The following is an 18,670-nucleotide window of genomic DNA, read 5'->3' as shown; positions in this document are numbered from 1 at the left end:
TAACAGACTTTATTCCAGTAGTTTGCAGTGGGATGCCATCCCACAAACTCATGAAATGATCCCATTGTTTATTGAATCACCACATTTTAAATTAACATAAAGCTTCATCCACTTATAAGTAGCTCTTTTCAGCAGCTAGGGGCCTCCTTTGTTGTTACTGCATGGTAAAACCTCCACTGTGTTGCCAGACAATTTGATCCAGAGCTTGATTTTGCCAAAAATAGCCTGAAACCTCTTATTTTTCTAACACTTTTCTCTCTCCAGTTTGAGGTAAAATATTCTTTCTAGTCTTGAACTGTCAGTTGCCTCCTAGAACAACAACTGCTGGGTTTTTTTTAGAGAATTAGTTAATGGAGGCAGGGAGGAAATCATGCAATGCTATTTCACATTCTCCTACAAAGAGGCTATGAAGCATCTCAGGTTTTTAGCCTTGACTTTGAAATGGCTTTGTAATTATGCCTTCTTAAGACAGTAGGCTTTAAAGTCTGCTCATCACTGGCTGAGTGGGAGAAGGAATCTTGTCATTCATGATGGCTGATAACTCGCTTGCCAGATCAAAATTAAGAATAACCTTTCACCAGCAGCTCTGCACAGACATCATCCTTTCTGACTTCTCAGTGGGTACCAATGAGATTACAGACAGATTGCACATGACAAACCAAAAATATCCCCAGCAGTCTGTTAGAATTTAACTCCCCCAAAAGATTACATCCTCACAAGCTCTGCAGATTGGTGTAGTTCAGCTGATCAATGGGAGCTGAATCATATGCTTTATTTTTTCCAAAGTTTTCAGAAATCTCAATCGGAAAAGATTTTGTGCTGTGAACAAGGAATGATGTATCATGATGCAACATCCTGCACAGATTGCACAGGAAACTCTTTGCAGGATTAAAGCCCCAGGCCTTCAGAACTGACACTGTAAAATTCAGAACTAATTCTTCAAATAAAACCCTAGCTAAATCCTGTCTGCTTACCTTCTCTGAGCCTTTCATTGCCCTAGTAGGTTTCTCCTGTTCTGCTGGAAAACACATAAAACTACAGCATTAACTAAAGGCACCTCTATTTATCCCCTATATTCCAAGCCATTACAATGAAAAAGGTTTTTTTACAGTTGTAAGGTCTCTCTTTAAGACTTCCCCCAATCACCAGAGACCATAGGTACTCAGAATTGGTGGGGTAAAAATTCCTGAGCGGACAGCAGATAGGCTGAAAAAAAAAAAAAAGAGAAAACTTCAAATAGGAATAATCATCAACTTTGAACATCTTGAGTTCAGTGCACAGTGACAGTAGGTTTAGGGCCATCTTCCCCAAAGAGGGAAATTACCAGACATCAGAAGTGCTTAGGTCATTGAAGTGTGGAGATTTTCACATGAAAGAGTTTGGCTTTGGGCTTTGCTCTCTGACTGTCACCATTTCTCTATGCCTACTGTCTTTCATCATTGCCCTGTTCTTTCTTCCCTTCTTGGGCTCATGCTTTGAGCTCTGGTCTTTTCACTATTAAAGTCACCAAGAGTTTTGCCAGTAGTTTTTATAAGCATAAGATCAAGTTCTTAATTTTCTTTCATACTCTTTCTTGAGTTTCCCAAATGTTTCTTTCTAGGCTTCATTCCCCAAAGTGCAGGTGTTAATTCTGTCTCTCTTTTGCCTTTTTCTGGGTTTTTTCTCCCTTTCTCTTTTGTTTTTGTTTGCTTGGTTTTTGTTTTTGTTTTGGCAAAAGAGTAAAAACACTTCAAAAAAATCAATTAATAATTTGATTTGCCATATTTCCTTAAGCATTCTGGGAAATTCTCTTTAGAATAGGGTGAGGATCAAGGTAGTTTAGATTTCATCTCTCCTTGAAATAGCAAACCAATGTCTGTAGGATGTTTAGTTGCCAGAAAATAAATTCAGAAAACACATGCACATGCTCACTCCTACATACAAACTTTCCCAAAAGTAATTTGGTATTCATATTTTAAAATAATTAAATAATTTCTGGTTGCTTGCATCTAAGCCCTGTGAACAATGTATGCAGTTAAAGCTGCTAAATTAAACCTTCCTGACTCCATAGTGCTGGTACATCAAGCAGATGTGTTCCGGAGTACTACCCACTGCCTCGATATCTCCTGAACAGCTGCACACAAAGAGAGAACATTCATATAACACTGCCTATAAATACAGCAACCAGAATACACTCCAGAGATGTTGTGAGGGCTCCAATGTTAAGTTTAGTTTGAGGTTTTGAGCTCAAATCAGAGCTAAAACTGATGTTATAATGATTGAATACACTTTCCAGATTTAACATCTTCACAACTCTATTTAATTTCCTGGAATATTTTTAGCTCACATGAAAAGATGTTCTCCCTATTCATCAAAAATTATTTTAAACCTGACAGGAGGAAAATGAAGTTACTGATGTCTGCTTCCTTTATTTAGTACTTTTCACTTGCATCCTGTGCTCTCACATCAGTTTCTTACATTGGTTCTGGGAACCAGGGAGAAGAGCTGGTCAGCAAAATTGCAGGAAGTGTATGAAGATAGAATAAGGAGACAGATGTGCATCTTGGACCTTAAATCATACTGAGTAAGTTTGGTGATGATACTAAAGTGGAAGGTGGTGATGATACTAAAGTTGACTCCCTTGAGGGCCGAGACACCTCCACAAATCAGACATGATCAATCACCAATGAAATGAAGTTTAGCAAGGGCAGGTTCTGGATTCTGCACCTGGACGAGGCACCCCTGGTTGTGTGGACAGGCTGGGGAATGAGAGGCTGGAAAGCAGAACTGTGGGAAGGGACCTGGGGGTCCAGGAAGGGACTTGTTTGACAGAAAGTTGAGTGTGAGTCAGCAGTGCTCTGGCAGCCAGGAGAGACATCCCTGTTCTTTGGGACATCAAGCACAGCATCACCAGCGGGGCAAGGAAGGGGATTGGCCTGCTCTGCTCTGCACTGGGGCCGCCTCACCTTGAGTGCTGGAGGAAGTTTTGGCCACCATAATAAAAAAAAACAACATATTAATCTATTAGAGAGCATCCAGAGGAGGACATGAGATGCTGAAGGGCCTTGAGGTGAAGCCATAAAAGATTAGCTGAGGTCACTTGTGTTACACCTGGAGGAGAGGAGTCTGAGGGGAGAGCTCATTGCAATTACAGCTTCCTCATGAGGGGAAAAGGAGGGGCAGGCACTGATCTCTTCTCTCTGGTGACCAGTGACAGGACCTGAGGGAATGGCCTCAAGCAGTGCCAGGGGAGGTTTAGGCTGGATAATAGGAAAAGATTCTTCACCCAGAGGGTGGTTGGGCACTGGATCCTCAGGGGAGTGATAACAGTACCAAACCTGGGAGAGTTCAAGAAGCACTTGGACAGTGTTCTCAGACACATGGTGTGATTCTCATGGTGCCCTATGCAAGGCCAGAAGCCAGATTCTGTGATGCTGATCCCTTCCAACTCAACATATTCTAGGATTATCTGTTCTTTCTGGATTTATTTCAATTTCCCCTGCATGTGCAGGAGTTACAATCTTTTCTGTACCTCTGACCCTTCATAGTCAGGCTCCAAGATATGAAGATGGGGTCCTCTGTTTCGTTGCAAAGGCTACAAGGGCCAACAGCTTCAGTCAGATGCAGTTATATAAAATTAAGTATTTTCTACAGATGATATCAGAGTCAATCTACTTATGCACTGCATTCACCAGAACAATGACAGTTACCTCTACAATGAGCCTGAATCATCAAAAAAAGAAAAAGGCCTGTAGCGAAGACCAAGCGTTTCAAGAGTGAGGCAGTAATTATTTCCTGCTATAATAAAATAACTCCCAGATTAGCCCAAGAAATAGATGATGCCTTATGTTCTAGGAAAAAGCAAACAAAATGTCCAGGCCTAAGCCAATGCTTGATGCCAGAGTGAAATAAAGAGATATCCTTCCTTGATGCCAAATTTGGTGCTTGGCTTAAATCAGACTGTGGAAGTAAGATATAAGAAGCATGTCATCCTGTGCATCAAAGACTTCCTGGATTTTATTGCACTTCTGCTAAAGCTGTCATTACTTTCCTTAAGTGGTTGCCTTTGTATATGTACTGGTTCTAAGAAGCAAAATATACAAATATGGATCAGGTTTCAGTGGGATGTAGAAATACATGAGCCTTCTTTAACCAGGCTAGACTGATAATGGGAGCAGATTAACTGTGAAAATACAAGATTTTGTGCCCTCATATTAATTAATTGCTTCTTAGTATGAAAAATTAACCCATTCCACTTCAGCTATATTTGTCTTAATGCTCTTGATAGACTCATTAATTCTGACACTCATACTAAAACGCTGTACAATTAAGTTAGAGGTACTAACGAGTAACTCTAATAATATGGCTTGCTGTCTTCCCAGATCTGGTTCTCCAGCTTTAAGGTAAGGTTTTAAGGGTGTGTGTACACAAACTTGTTCTCTGGGATCACAGTTAATTAACTTTTTACTCACTGGGATTGAAATCCCATCACAGAGTAAGCAGAGGGATGTCAATGTAAATTTGACTGGGAAATAGATTCACTTGACCTGAACTCCCCCTAAACCCAGTGTTGCCCAGGGGATGAGATCCAGCCCACAGGGCTGAGGGTAGGGTAAAGATTATCTGAATCTTTCCCGTTTCATATTTCAAGTTTTCTCAGTTCCCATTGGGCACCAAACAGTGACAGAGAGGAACTTGTTGTCTTGCAGGTGGAGTGGATGAAGGGGAGAGGAGAACTGGAGGGGAGAGGCAGAAGCACACAAACCACACCAAAGTATACTGACTCTAAAACAGGAACTGGTAGCTCCCAAAAGCATAGTGATATGTTTCATATGTACTTAGGAAATAAATGTGGATTTTTATGAGTGAATCCTAGAAAACTAATCTATACTTTATTTGTTCCCAGCTGAATGGAGGTAATTATGGAAATTCATGCATGCAAAAAATGTCTGATCTGATGCACTGCTACCTTATCAATTAGGAGCATTGTGTGACTCCAATCTAGCTAACTTGCTGTACCATAAAAGCAAGTGGAGAGGAGCCAATAACCCCTGAATTCAATCTGGTTTTAGCTGTTACTTCTTGTTTCTTCTTTTATCATCTAACTCATGAAGTTTGGATCTGTGGGCCATCAACTGACTGATTGGGATTGCTGCTAAATTAGCTGATGAAGTCATTGCTGGATCTAATGGTTGCAATTTAAACCCTGCTTTTGAGCAGATAATGGAAAGGTTAATGCTGTAATAAAGGATGAAGAGATAGACATGTGCAATTTATTCCCTACTCTGTAAACCAGGGCACTAATAAAAAACGGTGCTGGAAATAAATAAACAGATTTAAATAAATAAATAAATAAATAAATAATCAAACAAATAAATAAAATAGAAAAACAAAACCTACTTCCAGGAGGTGAGAAAGGATTTCTATATGACTGTATCCTCCAATATAAAGGACTTCCACATACTAAATAATTACAGAAAAGATAAAACTGACGTGAGTTTAAGCAGTGGAGCAAGGTTGAAAGATGCAACAGAATGCACAGAATGACAACTGAATTATTAATTTCTACTGTGCAGGCTCAAGGGAAAAGCTGCTCCTGCTTTTGTGCACAGTGTGACATTTCTTTCATAAGGACAATATCTCAAAATTCCTGGCAAAACAATATTTGTGTTTAAAACATTTCACACACTTTTGTACTCTTCTGTCCTGTGAAAGAAAGAACATAATGATCCATGCTGGAAAAAGGAGAAAAAATTCCCTTAAGAGTCTGAAGAGTGAAATATTTCTTAGCCTGCCCCATAACTCCAGTAATGGTGTGTGCAGAACTTAATTACATGCTTCCTATTGTGGGCATGGTGAATCACTTGTGTTAGACAAACAGCGTCCACAGCCACATTACATCTGTTTAGTGCACACCTAAAGCAGGCACCTTGAGATGTATTTAATATCCTTACAAGCAAGCTGAGTACAACCATATGCATTTTTTTAAAATGTCACAGTGACCAAAATAGTGCCACTAATTTAATGTGAAGCATTCACCGTGAAACCCTTTCAAATTTTGTTCTTGTGAGTAATTAGCTTTATCATTAGACTTACCACAGCATCCCTAGAATTCAAATGACTTGAAAACTAGTAGTTACCAGGTCTTATAATTTTGCTGGCACTTTTTTTTTTTTTTTTTTCCCCTAGCTATAACTCTCTTTCACAGGAGAAACTAAGGGTTTTTTCTTTGGAAACTCTTGCTTTTATAGTTGTCCTATCCGTGGAAAAAACATAGAAGTCATCCACATTCGAGTGTAAAAATGGTACAGGGAGGTATTTCTAAGAAAAACTCATTATTAATTTTGGCTTCCCAAATGAACTGCTTGGGACTGGCACCTTAATTTCCTGTTTAAAATTAATATGGACTGCTTTGAGTATAGAGCAGAATCCTGAAATATTTTGGGACTAGTGCTGCTGGTAAGCAATAGGGCAATCAATGTACAATCAGTCATGAGCATCTTTATCTACTCAGAAAACACCCCTGAAACAGTTAGAGCCTATGAGATAAATAATTAATTAGTGCTGAGAACAACTTCAAGCCACATAATACCAAATACAAATGTATAGCCAGTGCTGTAGATAGCCAAGGCTAAGATCCCTATTTAATCACAGAATTGAGGTACTGGAGGGATTGTCTGAGTCAGTAGTCTTTCACCCAGGAAAAACCAGCCCGGTGCTCACTTACTAATGTTTTGTTTGCCACATGATAAGTGTATGTCCTTGTCCCTGGACTTGACCTGGTGGGATGTAAAGGGAGAAAAATCTGACTTTTCACATCCTTTAGATACCTGTGTCAACCATTTAGATTGTCTGGGAGGTCAATAAAAACCTAGGCCTGAAATTCATCCCTCTGCAAGTCTTAATTTTACAGATAAAGGGAAAACCTTTGAGGTTGTCTGATGCAAACCTTCCCCATCAGCCCAGCATTCAGAACTGTCAGAGGCACTGCAAGCTGTGAGCAGAATACCAGTACTGTTACTTTCTGCTCCAGACTTTCTGTTCACCTGCATGCAATGAGATTCAAGGCATGATTTGGATATTCAATTCAGGCACCCAAATATCTGTGTGTGTACAGATGATTTAAGTGTCTGCTGTCCCACCAATGCAACTGGTACTGCCTGTGGGGCTCAGAGGGCTGTTCATCTCACTGAGTGAACTTTACTGGCTGGCTGGTCAGATCTGTCATAATATATCTGAAAATGGATTTAACTCTCCACCCTTATTGATTCATTATTGTGCTGAAATTCCAGCCACTCTCTGCACTGATACCACACCAGGAGAAGGTGGCAAAGCTTGAATTAATTAACAGGAATTCCTGTTCCCATGGATGTCAAGTAAGAACAGGAAAGTTATGTCAAGACTGTTTCACTGTGCCCAGTATTCCTCTGTTACAGACAACTTTCCTTCTGTAAAACCAGCTGTTCCATCTAGGAGCACACAAAGATTCATGGGTTTTGAGAGTACAAACCTGTTAGTCCTAACAGAGTTTCTTAGCACAGACTTAACTACTTTGCTGGATTGTATTCTGCATGCAGGACTTCTCACTGCTGCATTTTTTTTCTATTTTTCTAAATGTCCTTTGCATGTGCTGAAATCTTTACCGTTTCAATTTGCTTATTCAACTCAATAGATTTCTTTCTTCAAATAAAAAGAAAAATATCTCCTTCCATATTGTGATTTTTCCCTGAGGGTTTGATAGAATTGTCACTGTTGAATCTGTCAGGTTAAACAGGGATAATGCAATCTGAGACATTAACAAGTCAGTTGAGCAAAAGGGCCATCATACATTGTGTTGAGAAGCATTGTTGCAGATGCTGGTGAAACATTTCAGGAATAAAACTGGACAGGTCTGGAAAAGACTGATAACCTCCTCCAAAGACTTCAACTTCAGGCATCAAATGAAATGTTACATGCTTACAGATGATCGTTCTGAATTTTGAATGTTGATTAATCGTTTATGGTAATGCAAACCAGCAGAAATACTTTAAAACACCATCAGATTTACATAGGTACAAATACTGCGTGCTAATGATACCGTTCTGTTGCGTAAATCAGAGCCCTGATGATACAATGACCTCCAAAGAGCTTATCCAAAGTTCACCTCCAGTGAGGCTGTGATTCATTTGCCATGCTAACACAACTCATCATTTGCTAATGAATGTGAACTGGAGATGGGAAAGGAGCACAAATAACTTCTCTTCACCCCACACTTCAGCTGTTGCTGTGTTGGCCTCCCTGCTCCATCAGCACCGTCTCTTTCTGATGGAGATGCAGATCTTACAGAAATTCCACATAACACAGCCTCTGTAAGTACCTTTGCTGAAACACTTGAAAGTTACTGACATATTCTCATCACTTTAAAGGCAAGATGTTGAAAAAAATACTATTATAAAGGGATTTTCCTTTAAACAACTGATCTTTCCCCTCACATTTCTATCCAGACCACATATCTTGTCATGCATTAAACCATCAATGTAGCAGCTGACATTTTAGGGTCAAAATCCACTTTTTGTCCCTCTTTTATCTTCCCAAAAAATAGATATTAAAAAAAAAAAATATTCCCAAAGTTCATATAGAACTATCAGAGAAGAGAAGCCCTCAAATATACTTTGAAAGGCAGGTGTTAAAAGACAGCAGAGCTGTGGCAATGGTTTGATTGGTGTGAGGCTGAATTACAGGTTGTGGTTTCATTTCTGCACTGAGAGAGAAAGCCTGGAATCTGGCCATCTAGGGAAGGTATGATTGGGACACCGTGCTCAGGTTCCCATCCCAAAGGGATTTTCATCCATGTGTCACTGTGCTCAGGGCCAGGACTTTGACACTACTCTTGGTTGGTATAATGGAGCCATCCTTCAAAAACACAAAAAATCTGGGGCTTGGGTCACATCCAGCCTGCATTCAGGGCTGGAAGGATGCAACAGAACCTAGAGGAGGAACATCTATTTCCCCATGGAGAAGCAGCATGAGAGTGGAGTTGCATCGTGGTGTCCATCACTACTGGATAAAAGCTCATCCCTCGGGATCAGACTGAGATATGGCTCCTACACTGATATGATTAAAAATGGCTATTTTATCTGAGATAATCTAAAGCTGCTGAGACATTCCCAGTTCTTTTCTAGGGAGATACTTAAGAATATTCTGCATTCAATTGCCTTCCCCTGGCTTCCAGCTAATGCTATTTTCTAAGGTATTATTCTGGAAATGAGCCAGGGCTGTGAGTCTTTGTCATCCTAGTGATCACGAATGCCAAACTACAACCTGCTATGGAGCACAAAGCAAAGGTGAAGAGTCTGGTGTAAGAAAAGGTTTATAGGAACAGCATCAAGTCAAACTGGATTAAAAATTTAGTTTAATTTCCAGTGAATTTGGTATATTAACACAGTATTTTGCCTGTGTCAATTTGTATATTCCAAGAAAAATCATTCCTCTACACCATCACTGCTCTTTTTATCCACAGCTCCTGTGACATGAAGTTTAGCCCTTGTATCTTTTAGCACAGATCAGACTCACTGATGTTTGTTTTGTAGCACCACTGGATCTGTGAATGGGTCATAGTCCACAGACCAGATTGTTAAGAAAAGCTGACGTGCAGTCTAAGTTTCAGTAATGACTCTGAACTCTTCACTTAATGGAAAAAATTCAGAAAGTCTTCCTGGACTAAAGAAACCCCAACAACTGGATAGTTCAAAGGAAAGATCTTTGTCTGATTTTCTCTAGGTCAGGCAGTGATTAAACACTATGTGAAAAAGTTCCATCTTCCATTGCAATACTTTATGCTTTTAGCTGGAAAACCCTGAATCAAGAGCCCTGTGTCACAGGCACAACTGTGACCGCTTCAGGTGCAAAATGAAAGAGCTCTCTGTGGAGTTAATGCCAGAAAATCCAGAGATCCTACCTAATCTGAAAGAACTGAGCCATATGTCTGGCTCCACAGGAGCTGCACTATCAGGACACCCCTCATTGCCTGTAATGGAAAACTCACTGAACTGTTACCTGGACCTGGAGTGTTCTGGCAGTGATGTTGTGGGGTGCACATCATGTGCAGCCATGCACCTCTTCCCTACACAGCTGCAAATCTTTGACCAGGCTAAAAAACCCATTGGGAATGGCACTATGCAGCTTTTCTTCTGAATGTCCAAGTGAGAACTGAGATTCTTGTAGAAACTGCTCATGTTCTCACATAAGCGTGACTGTGTGGTGAGATTGAGAAGGCACAGACAAAAACGACACAGTCCCAGCTGGAAATTGTTTTTTCAATTGGCAATCCCACATGGCTGAAGTGCTACATTGGATTGGTATTATTGACATCATTGAAAGTATTAAGTTTGCAATGTATGGTCAAAAATAGAAAAAAACCAAAAAACTCTCAATACTTCCAAATGGGTTGAAATCTTGCATAAGATTGCAAAGAATATATTTTCAGTTCATTGTAAGAATTTGTCTGACCACCAAATTATTATTATCAATTTCCTACCTAGTAACTCTAATAGAGACTGCAGAAGCCTTTTCTGGACAGTGCTGCTTTCATATTAGAAATTCATTTTCAGTTATGCACCTTTGGAGGAACTAATATATTTGAGTGTGTGTGCCTGAGAGAAAAGGGAGTTTGGCCAGGTGGAAGAAAGATAGGGTGGGCTCTTTGTGCTTTTCTGTTTGTTTTCTCTGTCTGCTATAGTCTTTTAATCTTTATTGATTTCAAATAGGAAGATAGAAAATATCACAACACTGTGTTCAATCAAGGCAGAAGTTACAGCTGTGGGTTCAGAACTTACTCTCATTTGCATTTTTCTTGAGATTTCTAAAACTTTATTCCAAAGGTGTAACTCATTCCTCTCCTTTCTAAAGAAACAAGGGAAGGTTTGTGGGGGAGATCAGTGTATGTCCCTGTGAGACATCCTAAATCTTGTGTACCCCTGAGATTTTGTCATGTTTGGAATTAGACTCCTGTTGCCCTGAGAATCAGGCCTTTGATATTGTCTCCTACAAGTCCTAGCCACTTTCCCAGGAAAGTAACTATAAACATAGGTGTTTATACATGCTATTAAAGATATGCCTTTTGATGGATATCTCTCACAGCCAGTGTGGTTGGGAAGGTGTTAACCTATCCAATCCCTGGTCGTGGTTGGAAACCTATAAATACTGAAAGAACAAATAAATGATTCTCTTTTTTTCACCACACCTGGAGCTGTGTCTGTGTGGCTCATTTCGTGTCCAGCAGTGACAGACTCCTAGAAGTTTTGTCCCTCTGTATCCAGTACTCTTGGTGAAATTTAAAAAGGTATCTTCCTAGAAATTTTTCTCCAGATGTTTAAGCATTGTAAAGGATGATTGTTAGCCTTATGTTAGGCTCTTTCTGTCATCTAAATTTACTTCTTTACAGAGTTTGCTGAAGTCTGGGCACTTGACTTCTTAATTGCATGCTGGCTTTCAAAGGTCCAGCACTTTTATTTTGCAAAGTTTAGACGAAATCAATGTAGGATTCTTAAGGTTTACCTTCAAATGCCTTTATGCAAGTTTTTTAATGTCTTTTGGAGAATGCCCTGTCAGAAGCATTTCTGCAACTCATTTGATTTGGGCTTTTTGCAGCTGGGGCTGCTGGGTGATGTGGTTGGCTCACCGTGTTCCCAAATCTGTGTGTCTCAACTCAATTAGCAGCTTGCTGCCAGCCAGAGATAAGCCCATGGATAGGCATTCTGGTCATGGCAGATAAAAGCCCCAAACAATAGTTTAGTCTGATGTCCTTCACTTAATACAAAAATAGATTTTAAAACCATTAACGAAGCAATTCAGGATATTTAGTTGCAAGTCAGAAGCTTTCCCATCCTTATTCAAGCTGCAGGGGAATAGGAGGCATCTAAGCCCTTGGTAGCTAATGCTGTCATTGCCTCTCCTTTGCTTCTGCCATCTCTTCCCCACTCAAGCACCCATGTCAGAAGCTGCCTTGGTTTCTCCCATGTGCCAGAAATTTTGGAGCACTTTTAACTCTTGTCCCAGGAGGGAAATAGGATCTTGGTGTATGACTCTTGTCTTCTAAGCTGAGAAAAAACAGGCAGGGAAATGTGGTGCTCTGGGCTGTTTTGCAGTCTCATACCAGCAAACCTGGGAAATGTGTCAGGCCATTCTTCTGAAATGTTCCCTTGAGCAGAAAATACAGATTGATGGTGTCTGTGCTGTCTGACATTGCTGACCCAAAAAGTACCAGCATGCCAGCCCGAGAAAGATGACAATGGTGGTCAACAGGGCTCAGAAGAAAAAGGTTTTTAGGACTGGGGCTGAAAAAAAGAGAAAGATAAGGAACCTTTAACCTGGTTTGGCTAGTACACGGAGGAGAGGAAGAAGGAACTATCTGATATAAAAGCTGTTCTTTTTCACCCTAAATTCCCTGCTGTGAAACACAGCTTTCCTCTCCCAAGTCTTGATTTTAAAGGCTTTCCAGACTCATGGAAACAGCAGTGAAGCCCATTCAGAGGCATTCCTGCCAATGAAAGCCCAAAGTCGTCAAAAACCTGGCATGAGTAAGAATTTGGGCTTTTCTGCTTCCTGCTGTGCCAGGGACAATGTCTGTCACTTCTGTCAGCAATGGGTAATTGTCATTCTGGGCTGCCACCCCATCACCTGCCAGGTCAGCTTGTGTGCCAGTTAGACTAGGGCTCTTTTGGGGATCTTTCCTTACTTCCTAGGGTTTCCCTCAGCATCATGTGGAGGACTTTTTTCCGCCTCTGCCATTGCAGCAGAGCAATACAGCTTACTCAGAGTGGCATTTCTACCCTGTCCTTGCTGTGTAATGGCACTGGGACAGGGATTTCTACACAGGGCTCTGTGTGTGCACTCAGGGAAATCTGTGGGTGCAAAAAAAGAGGAACCTTAGAACACCCCTTCTGCAGGACTTGTTTTTTCTCTTCTCTTCCAGAGCCTCCACTAAGTTTCTCAGTGCTTTGCTCTGCATCCCCTACCCTTTTGTAGCCTCACAGAGTGTTTGGATTTTTCCTGTCACTCTTATCTCAGTACTGATCTATGGCCTATTGCTTGGAAGTGCAGAGATTCAAGAATCTAAATATTAAACAGTGAGTATTCCTGAGTCTGTGGAAATCAGGCATGCATTCCCTTCTCTCTGAAGAGCTGTTCTCAAATATTTGGTAATGTCATTTTTTTTCAGTGTTAAAAACCCTGACTCAAGTTTCTCATTAGCAACCATAGAGCGATCAGTGCAAGATACTGCAGATGTTCTGTGAAAAATGAAGTTTGGAAGAAGAGAAAAAGATGGTGGGTAGGAATATAGAGTAACTAAAAGAACTGTGAGAAAAGATGAATTTTTAATCCTTATGGGCAAAAGCCAATAGCTGAAGAAAATAAGGTTGTTCCAATATGAAATTTGGGAAACTGTGTGGGAATCATGGTTTAGAACCATATTGCTTTGGATACCCGAAACCAAAAATTTAGCAGAACAGTGCCAGATTTTCCTTATATATCACAATCTTAGAGAATTCCATTAGCATTTACCAGGTGGCAGAGCATAATGAAACCAGAGCACAAGCTTTAAGGGAAGAAAATAAAATACCAAATGAAGCAAAGCAGAAAAAAAGCTAAAATTTATAAGAACTTTTGAAGACAGAAAAGTCCCAATGTCTTGCAAGGAATGGTACTGAAGATGAGAGAGGAAAAAGAAATCTGTGCACTCTTGGACTGGGGTGATTTCTTATTCGTAATTGTTCAGTTAGAGGCTAAGGGCTTTCTTACCCAAAGCCTGGATTATAATTTTGTAACCAGAATCCTTGACCACATGTAGACGTGATACCTAAATTTACAGCAAGGAATTTCAGAACAACCTGGTCATGCAGGACTGCTGTGGCTGTCTAGATAGTTATTTCAGTAGCAAAGATACATAAACATTATGAAGAGGTGGTGTTTATAATTATATCCAAACCAGGGGTAAACATAAGGGGTGGCATTCAACTAATTTACACAGTAAACCTCTCCATAGGAGCTCATCATCAGTCTGTCCTTACAGATAAAGTGAGAAATATCCTCTGTAGGTGCTCCTGACCAGCTTGAGCTATTTGCTTTAAATCAATCTGAGCTGAATGACAGAAGCACACAATCCTCTCTGTTAACTAAACCTCACAGAGACTTAATATTTTTCCCACAGCACAAAAATTTGTCAAAATGATACCAGATGCAAATGCACTTTTGCCTGCCTATGGTGGATCCAGTGCTCAAAACATGCTCAAATTCCTACAGGATCTGCTCCTACAATTTTTAAGGTAGGGATGGTGAACAGGAAGCATGATGAGCAGATATATATATATGTAAAACACATAGAGGTTCTCAGCTAGATCTGCATTCTATTGGCTTCAAAAGAAAAGAGATATAGAAGAAAAACTCAAAGAATGGGTAATATTAAAATAAGTAGAAATTTCTCAAACAAAACAGTCTGTGATGTTCATACAATAAAATGAGATTAATGATCATGCATAGTCATAAATTACTTATTTTCTGGGAAAGAATTTTTTTTAATACTCTTTTTAACACAGAAAAATAGTGCAGTTAGAAAATGTTTGTATTAAACATGTAATTTCTAAAACTAAGAAAATATATTAACCTGAATAATATTTGTGACAGTGACAAACAAGCACTGCCATTTGGTGGTCTGGAAATTATGCATACAACAAACTAATCAAATTTTTAAGGCATAATGCTGCAAATAGGAACCATGCAATGCACTATGAAAAATTATGTAAAATAATGGTAAGGATGATTCTAAAAAGCTGAAGAACACATTCAAATCCTCATTTGGCATATGTGATGCACATTCTTAAAGTCTGGACTGCCACCTGCTGAAACACTGTTTAATAGGAAGCTTTGACTTAATAGAACTCAGTTTTCATATTAAACCTTGATTTTCACCCTCTTTCTTTCTCCTAACCCTTAATGCTCTATGTCCCATGAATCATTATAGCTGAGGGTAAATTTCAGATTTCCTCCCCTTCTATGCCTTGATTCCCAAAGTCAGTGTCAGTCTTCTTCCTGCTCATCCTCTGTGATTTCAGCAGTTTCTTACACTGTGATTTTCCTGTTAGGATTTTACAGCCAGACTCAGCCACTCAGCCGACACTGCTGCCTCCACAAAATGAAATTAGGCAGTGTAGAGTCGGGCATTGTCCTGTTGCCAACTCTTTATGTTTGCATGGCCACCATGTGGGCATAGGCGTGCTCACCATATGGGCAGCAGCAGCAAGGGGAAGATGAACCTGCTTGTCATCTTTGCTGAGCAAGGGGGACTGATGCAAGAAGGGTGAAATGTAAGTAATCTTCCATAGAAAGAGGACACAAGAAGACTTGCAGGCTTCAAAACCACCAAGATCCAGACCAGAAGAGGCTGGGTTGCATAGCATCAATGCAGATTAAAATTGACGGCATGCTCTGAGCTGCAGTCATAGTTATTGCAGATGCTGAGGAGGACTGCTGAGATGTGAATTATTAACTTTGTGGGTGTTTGCAGGTGGTGCTTATCCTTCAGGCACAGTGCAGCAGCAGGAGAGCCGAGCCTTCCCAGATGCGTGGTGGTTATGGGTACTAACACAGGCTTCCCATCCTTCATACCCCTGCAGGAAGGGGAAGGCAGGATGGAGCCTGGAGCGTGGCTCTGTGGGCTCCGTACTTTTGGGACCACAGCATCCATTCAGCAATGGCAGCTCTGCGTAATTCAACACTCTTCCTGCAGTGGGGGGCTCAGGCCACAGTCTCCTCTTCAAGATTTGCCATCAAGATTATTCACCATGACTTGTGACCTTCAGTTTGACCCTCTCACCCTGCTTTTAGTGGGTGTTTTGTCCTGCACAATCTCTTGTTCTCATGGGTGGGCTCTCAGTTGGAGCTGGGACTGAACAAGCAGCACTTACAATAACCCCGAGCAATTGTCCCTTGGTGCCAACATCTGGGGTTTTCACTGACCAAACTCTTTCATCACTGTAAGACCCCTTCCCTTATATCAAATACGATCTGCGATCACCTGAACATCCCCTGCTTTGAGTGTTTCAAAACGAGGGAGCTGTAACCCTGGCTCTGTGGAGCACCGCTACCCTCTAGTGGTAAAACCGCCGGCATTTTTAGGTTAAAAAGATGATATTTTCACTACTAACTTATCTCTTCCTTTTGGACAAAAATCTGTACATCATCTTTAATTGACAGCGGTGGCTTTTTTTAAAAAAATTATATCATAAATTCATGCCTTTAGTTTAAGTAGCCTATGATGTAATGCGATGATGTAATTTCCTTGGACTGCTTTTAGTGTGTTTCACCTCTCATTAAATCATTAAAATGATACTTGTGAGCTGATGGGTGACCGAATTTTCACGTGGTTTAAAGAAGTGGCTGTAATGGAGAGTGCAAGCAGCAGCTGCTCAAGGCTTTAAATGTGGTGTTGGTGATGGTAGCACGCTAAAGGCTGTAATGTGGCAGAGCATAGGTGGCTTATGGCTAATCAAAGGCATCATTGTCTTTGTTTAGTTTCACCAGTTTGCTCTTGGAGGTTTAGGACAGCTGGATCATGGGTCTTGGGAAGCCAGGGAGCCACTGGCTTTATAACTTCAAGATGGGGACAAGAAGATACTGCGTGACAAAGCTCAAGGGAGCAGGAGCACCAGAAAATTGCTAAATAAACTGCCAAATGTCTTGATTAGCAGGAGTGTGGTTATAGGTAGATGGCAAAAGACACTCTAGAGCAGGGCTGGGGAGTGGGAAAAGGTGAAACTTGTAAAAGAAATCCAAAATTATTTAGCACGAGCAAATACATTTACTTCTGTTCTCACCTTGCTCAAAATGGCTGATCTGAAATTTTCCTGGCATAAGAAGAGTGGATTTCAGAAAAGCCACAGCAAAGTAATCCTTCAGGGTTTGCCATGAAGCATTTCACTGTTGTCTTTTCCTTGCATGTAGGGTGCTAGTGGACTCTGCTTGGAGGAAAGTCCCCACAAAAGCCAGCAGGAGCTATCAGGAGCTCACCTCTGTCTTTTCTCTCCAACTGCAAATAAACTGCAAGATTTAGAAATATTCTCAGAATACCATTCTTTAGCCCTAGGTTTTCTCATCCATGAAGGAAATGAAAACCCAAGGCAGGTCAGAAGACACATGTTGCTGAGCTGAGCCAGGTCCCTTGTCACTGCTTCCTCTGCAGCTCTGGCTCTGCTTAATTCACTCAGTAAAACAAAGTGGAGTTTTACTCAGCAAGAGATGGAATCACAGTACAGGAACCAGATTGAAATTCAAAACAGGTAGTACACACAAACACAGCTTGATTTTTCACAAGCTTTTTTCCCTGGATGATTTCAGGACTTAATGCCTATCATTTCTTTGATGTACCCTAGCTATGAAAGCAGGGGATCCAGTGCTTTTACAAAGACATCTTTCTAATTTATTCATTAAACTCAAAATATTTTCATGGCCACCTGCCCCTCTGTTCCTGTGGATCAAGTTTTGTAAACATTAAAATGCCCATGATCTAGGTACGTACATGAAGTACCAGAATATGAGATTGCCCCTCTTTGCTTCACAGTAATCACTTCTATAAAAGATTTTGAATAGCTTGAACCTGGGAATAGTTTTGCAAAACAGATCAATTAGACCAAATTGGATTTGCCAGCAGTGGGAGTTAAATTTTTACTCAAATCTCTGTGTTCTGGAGCCTCACAGACAGAAAATAACACAGGGGCAGTGATTTATCACACAGTTTGTTTACTGGAGAGAAGAAATTTACCCTCTCTTGTTACTCTTTCAAACCTTTTTGTCTTTTCATCTACATAAAATGAGTGGGAAAAAAAAAAAAAAAAGGAAATATGCAATGCAGTTTTCAAGGGTGGGTTTGTCCCAGTGCTGTCTTGTAGGGAAGCATTTACAGTTTCTCAGGCCCCAGGATGTGCCATGGCACTGTAGCTGCAGTGCCCTTCTGGGCAGCACTCAGCTGGGAACAGCCCTCCTCTGCCATGCCACACAATCCCTCCCGAAATGCACTGTCACCCATTCCACTCTTGAGGACTGTCAGTTGATTAAAGCATGTCTGTCCCAGGAACATTCTGACTCTGGATCCTGCCATGACTGCCAGTTCTCCCTGCTCTAACCTGGTTTAAATCTTCTGATCTTCATATAAACCCACCTCATTCTTGCCAACAGGGAGCAGCCATCCCATGGAAGTCTCTACTGATGATTTTATAGTCAATATCTCCAGTGCAAATCCAGAGAGGATTAAAAATACTGTGGTTTTTTATTTTTTTTTCTTTTATTTCATTCCAGGTTTCTGATTGTCTTGGGGTGTTTGATCTTAGCTGTCTTGACAACTTTCAAGGAGTATGAAACAGTTTCTGGAGACTGGCTCCTCTTGCTGGTAAGTAAACTGTGGCTGCTGCATCACCCTGGAATTGAAATCAGCCCCATCAGCAGGGATGGAAATTCACTCCCAGCTCTGCATGCAGTGAGGCTTCTGCTCTTGGTCCTGGAACAGTGACTGTACACTTCCATATTGGAGAGTTCCCAGTCCATTGTCAACACCAACTGAGGAAAAAGTATATGAGGTTCTTGAGACAAAAGAAAATGAGAGGGAAGATCCTAGCCTGAGGCTTTTACATAATGGCTTTTCAGCATTTGTCTAACAGTCCAT

General features: G+C 40.7%; 1 protein-coding gene across 2 annotated transcripts in view; it reads left to right on the top strand.

The window, feature by feature from the left end:
* Positions 1-18,670, top strand: part of KCNQ3 (potassium voltage-gated channel subfamily Q member 3) — a 187,577-nt gene that overhangs the window by 132,880 nt on the left and 36,027 nt on the right. For both annotated transcript variants that reach the window (XM_015618837.1, XM_015618836.1), the window contains exon 2: positions 18,307-18,397. In XM_015618837.1, coding sequence (XP_015474323.1) covers positions 18,307-18,397 — 91 coding nt within the window. The remainder of the gene's footprint in view (positions 1-18,306; positions 18,398-18,670) is intronic.

Source organism: Parus major, chromosome 2 (genome assembly GCF_001522545.3).
Source record: "Parus major isolate Abel chromosome 2, Parus_major1.1, whole genome shotgun sequence".
NCBI lineage: Eukaryota > Metazoa > Chordata > Aves > Passeriformes > Paridae > Parus > Parus major.
The sequence above is the reverse complement of the archived record's forward strand: the minus strand, read 5'-3'. Positions and strand labels throughout refer to the sequence as shown.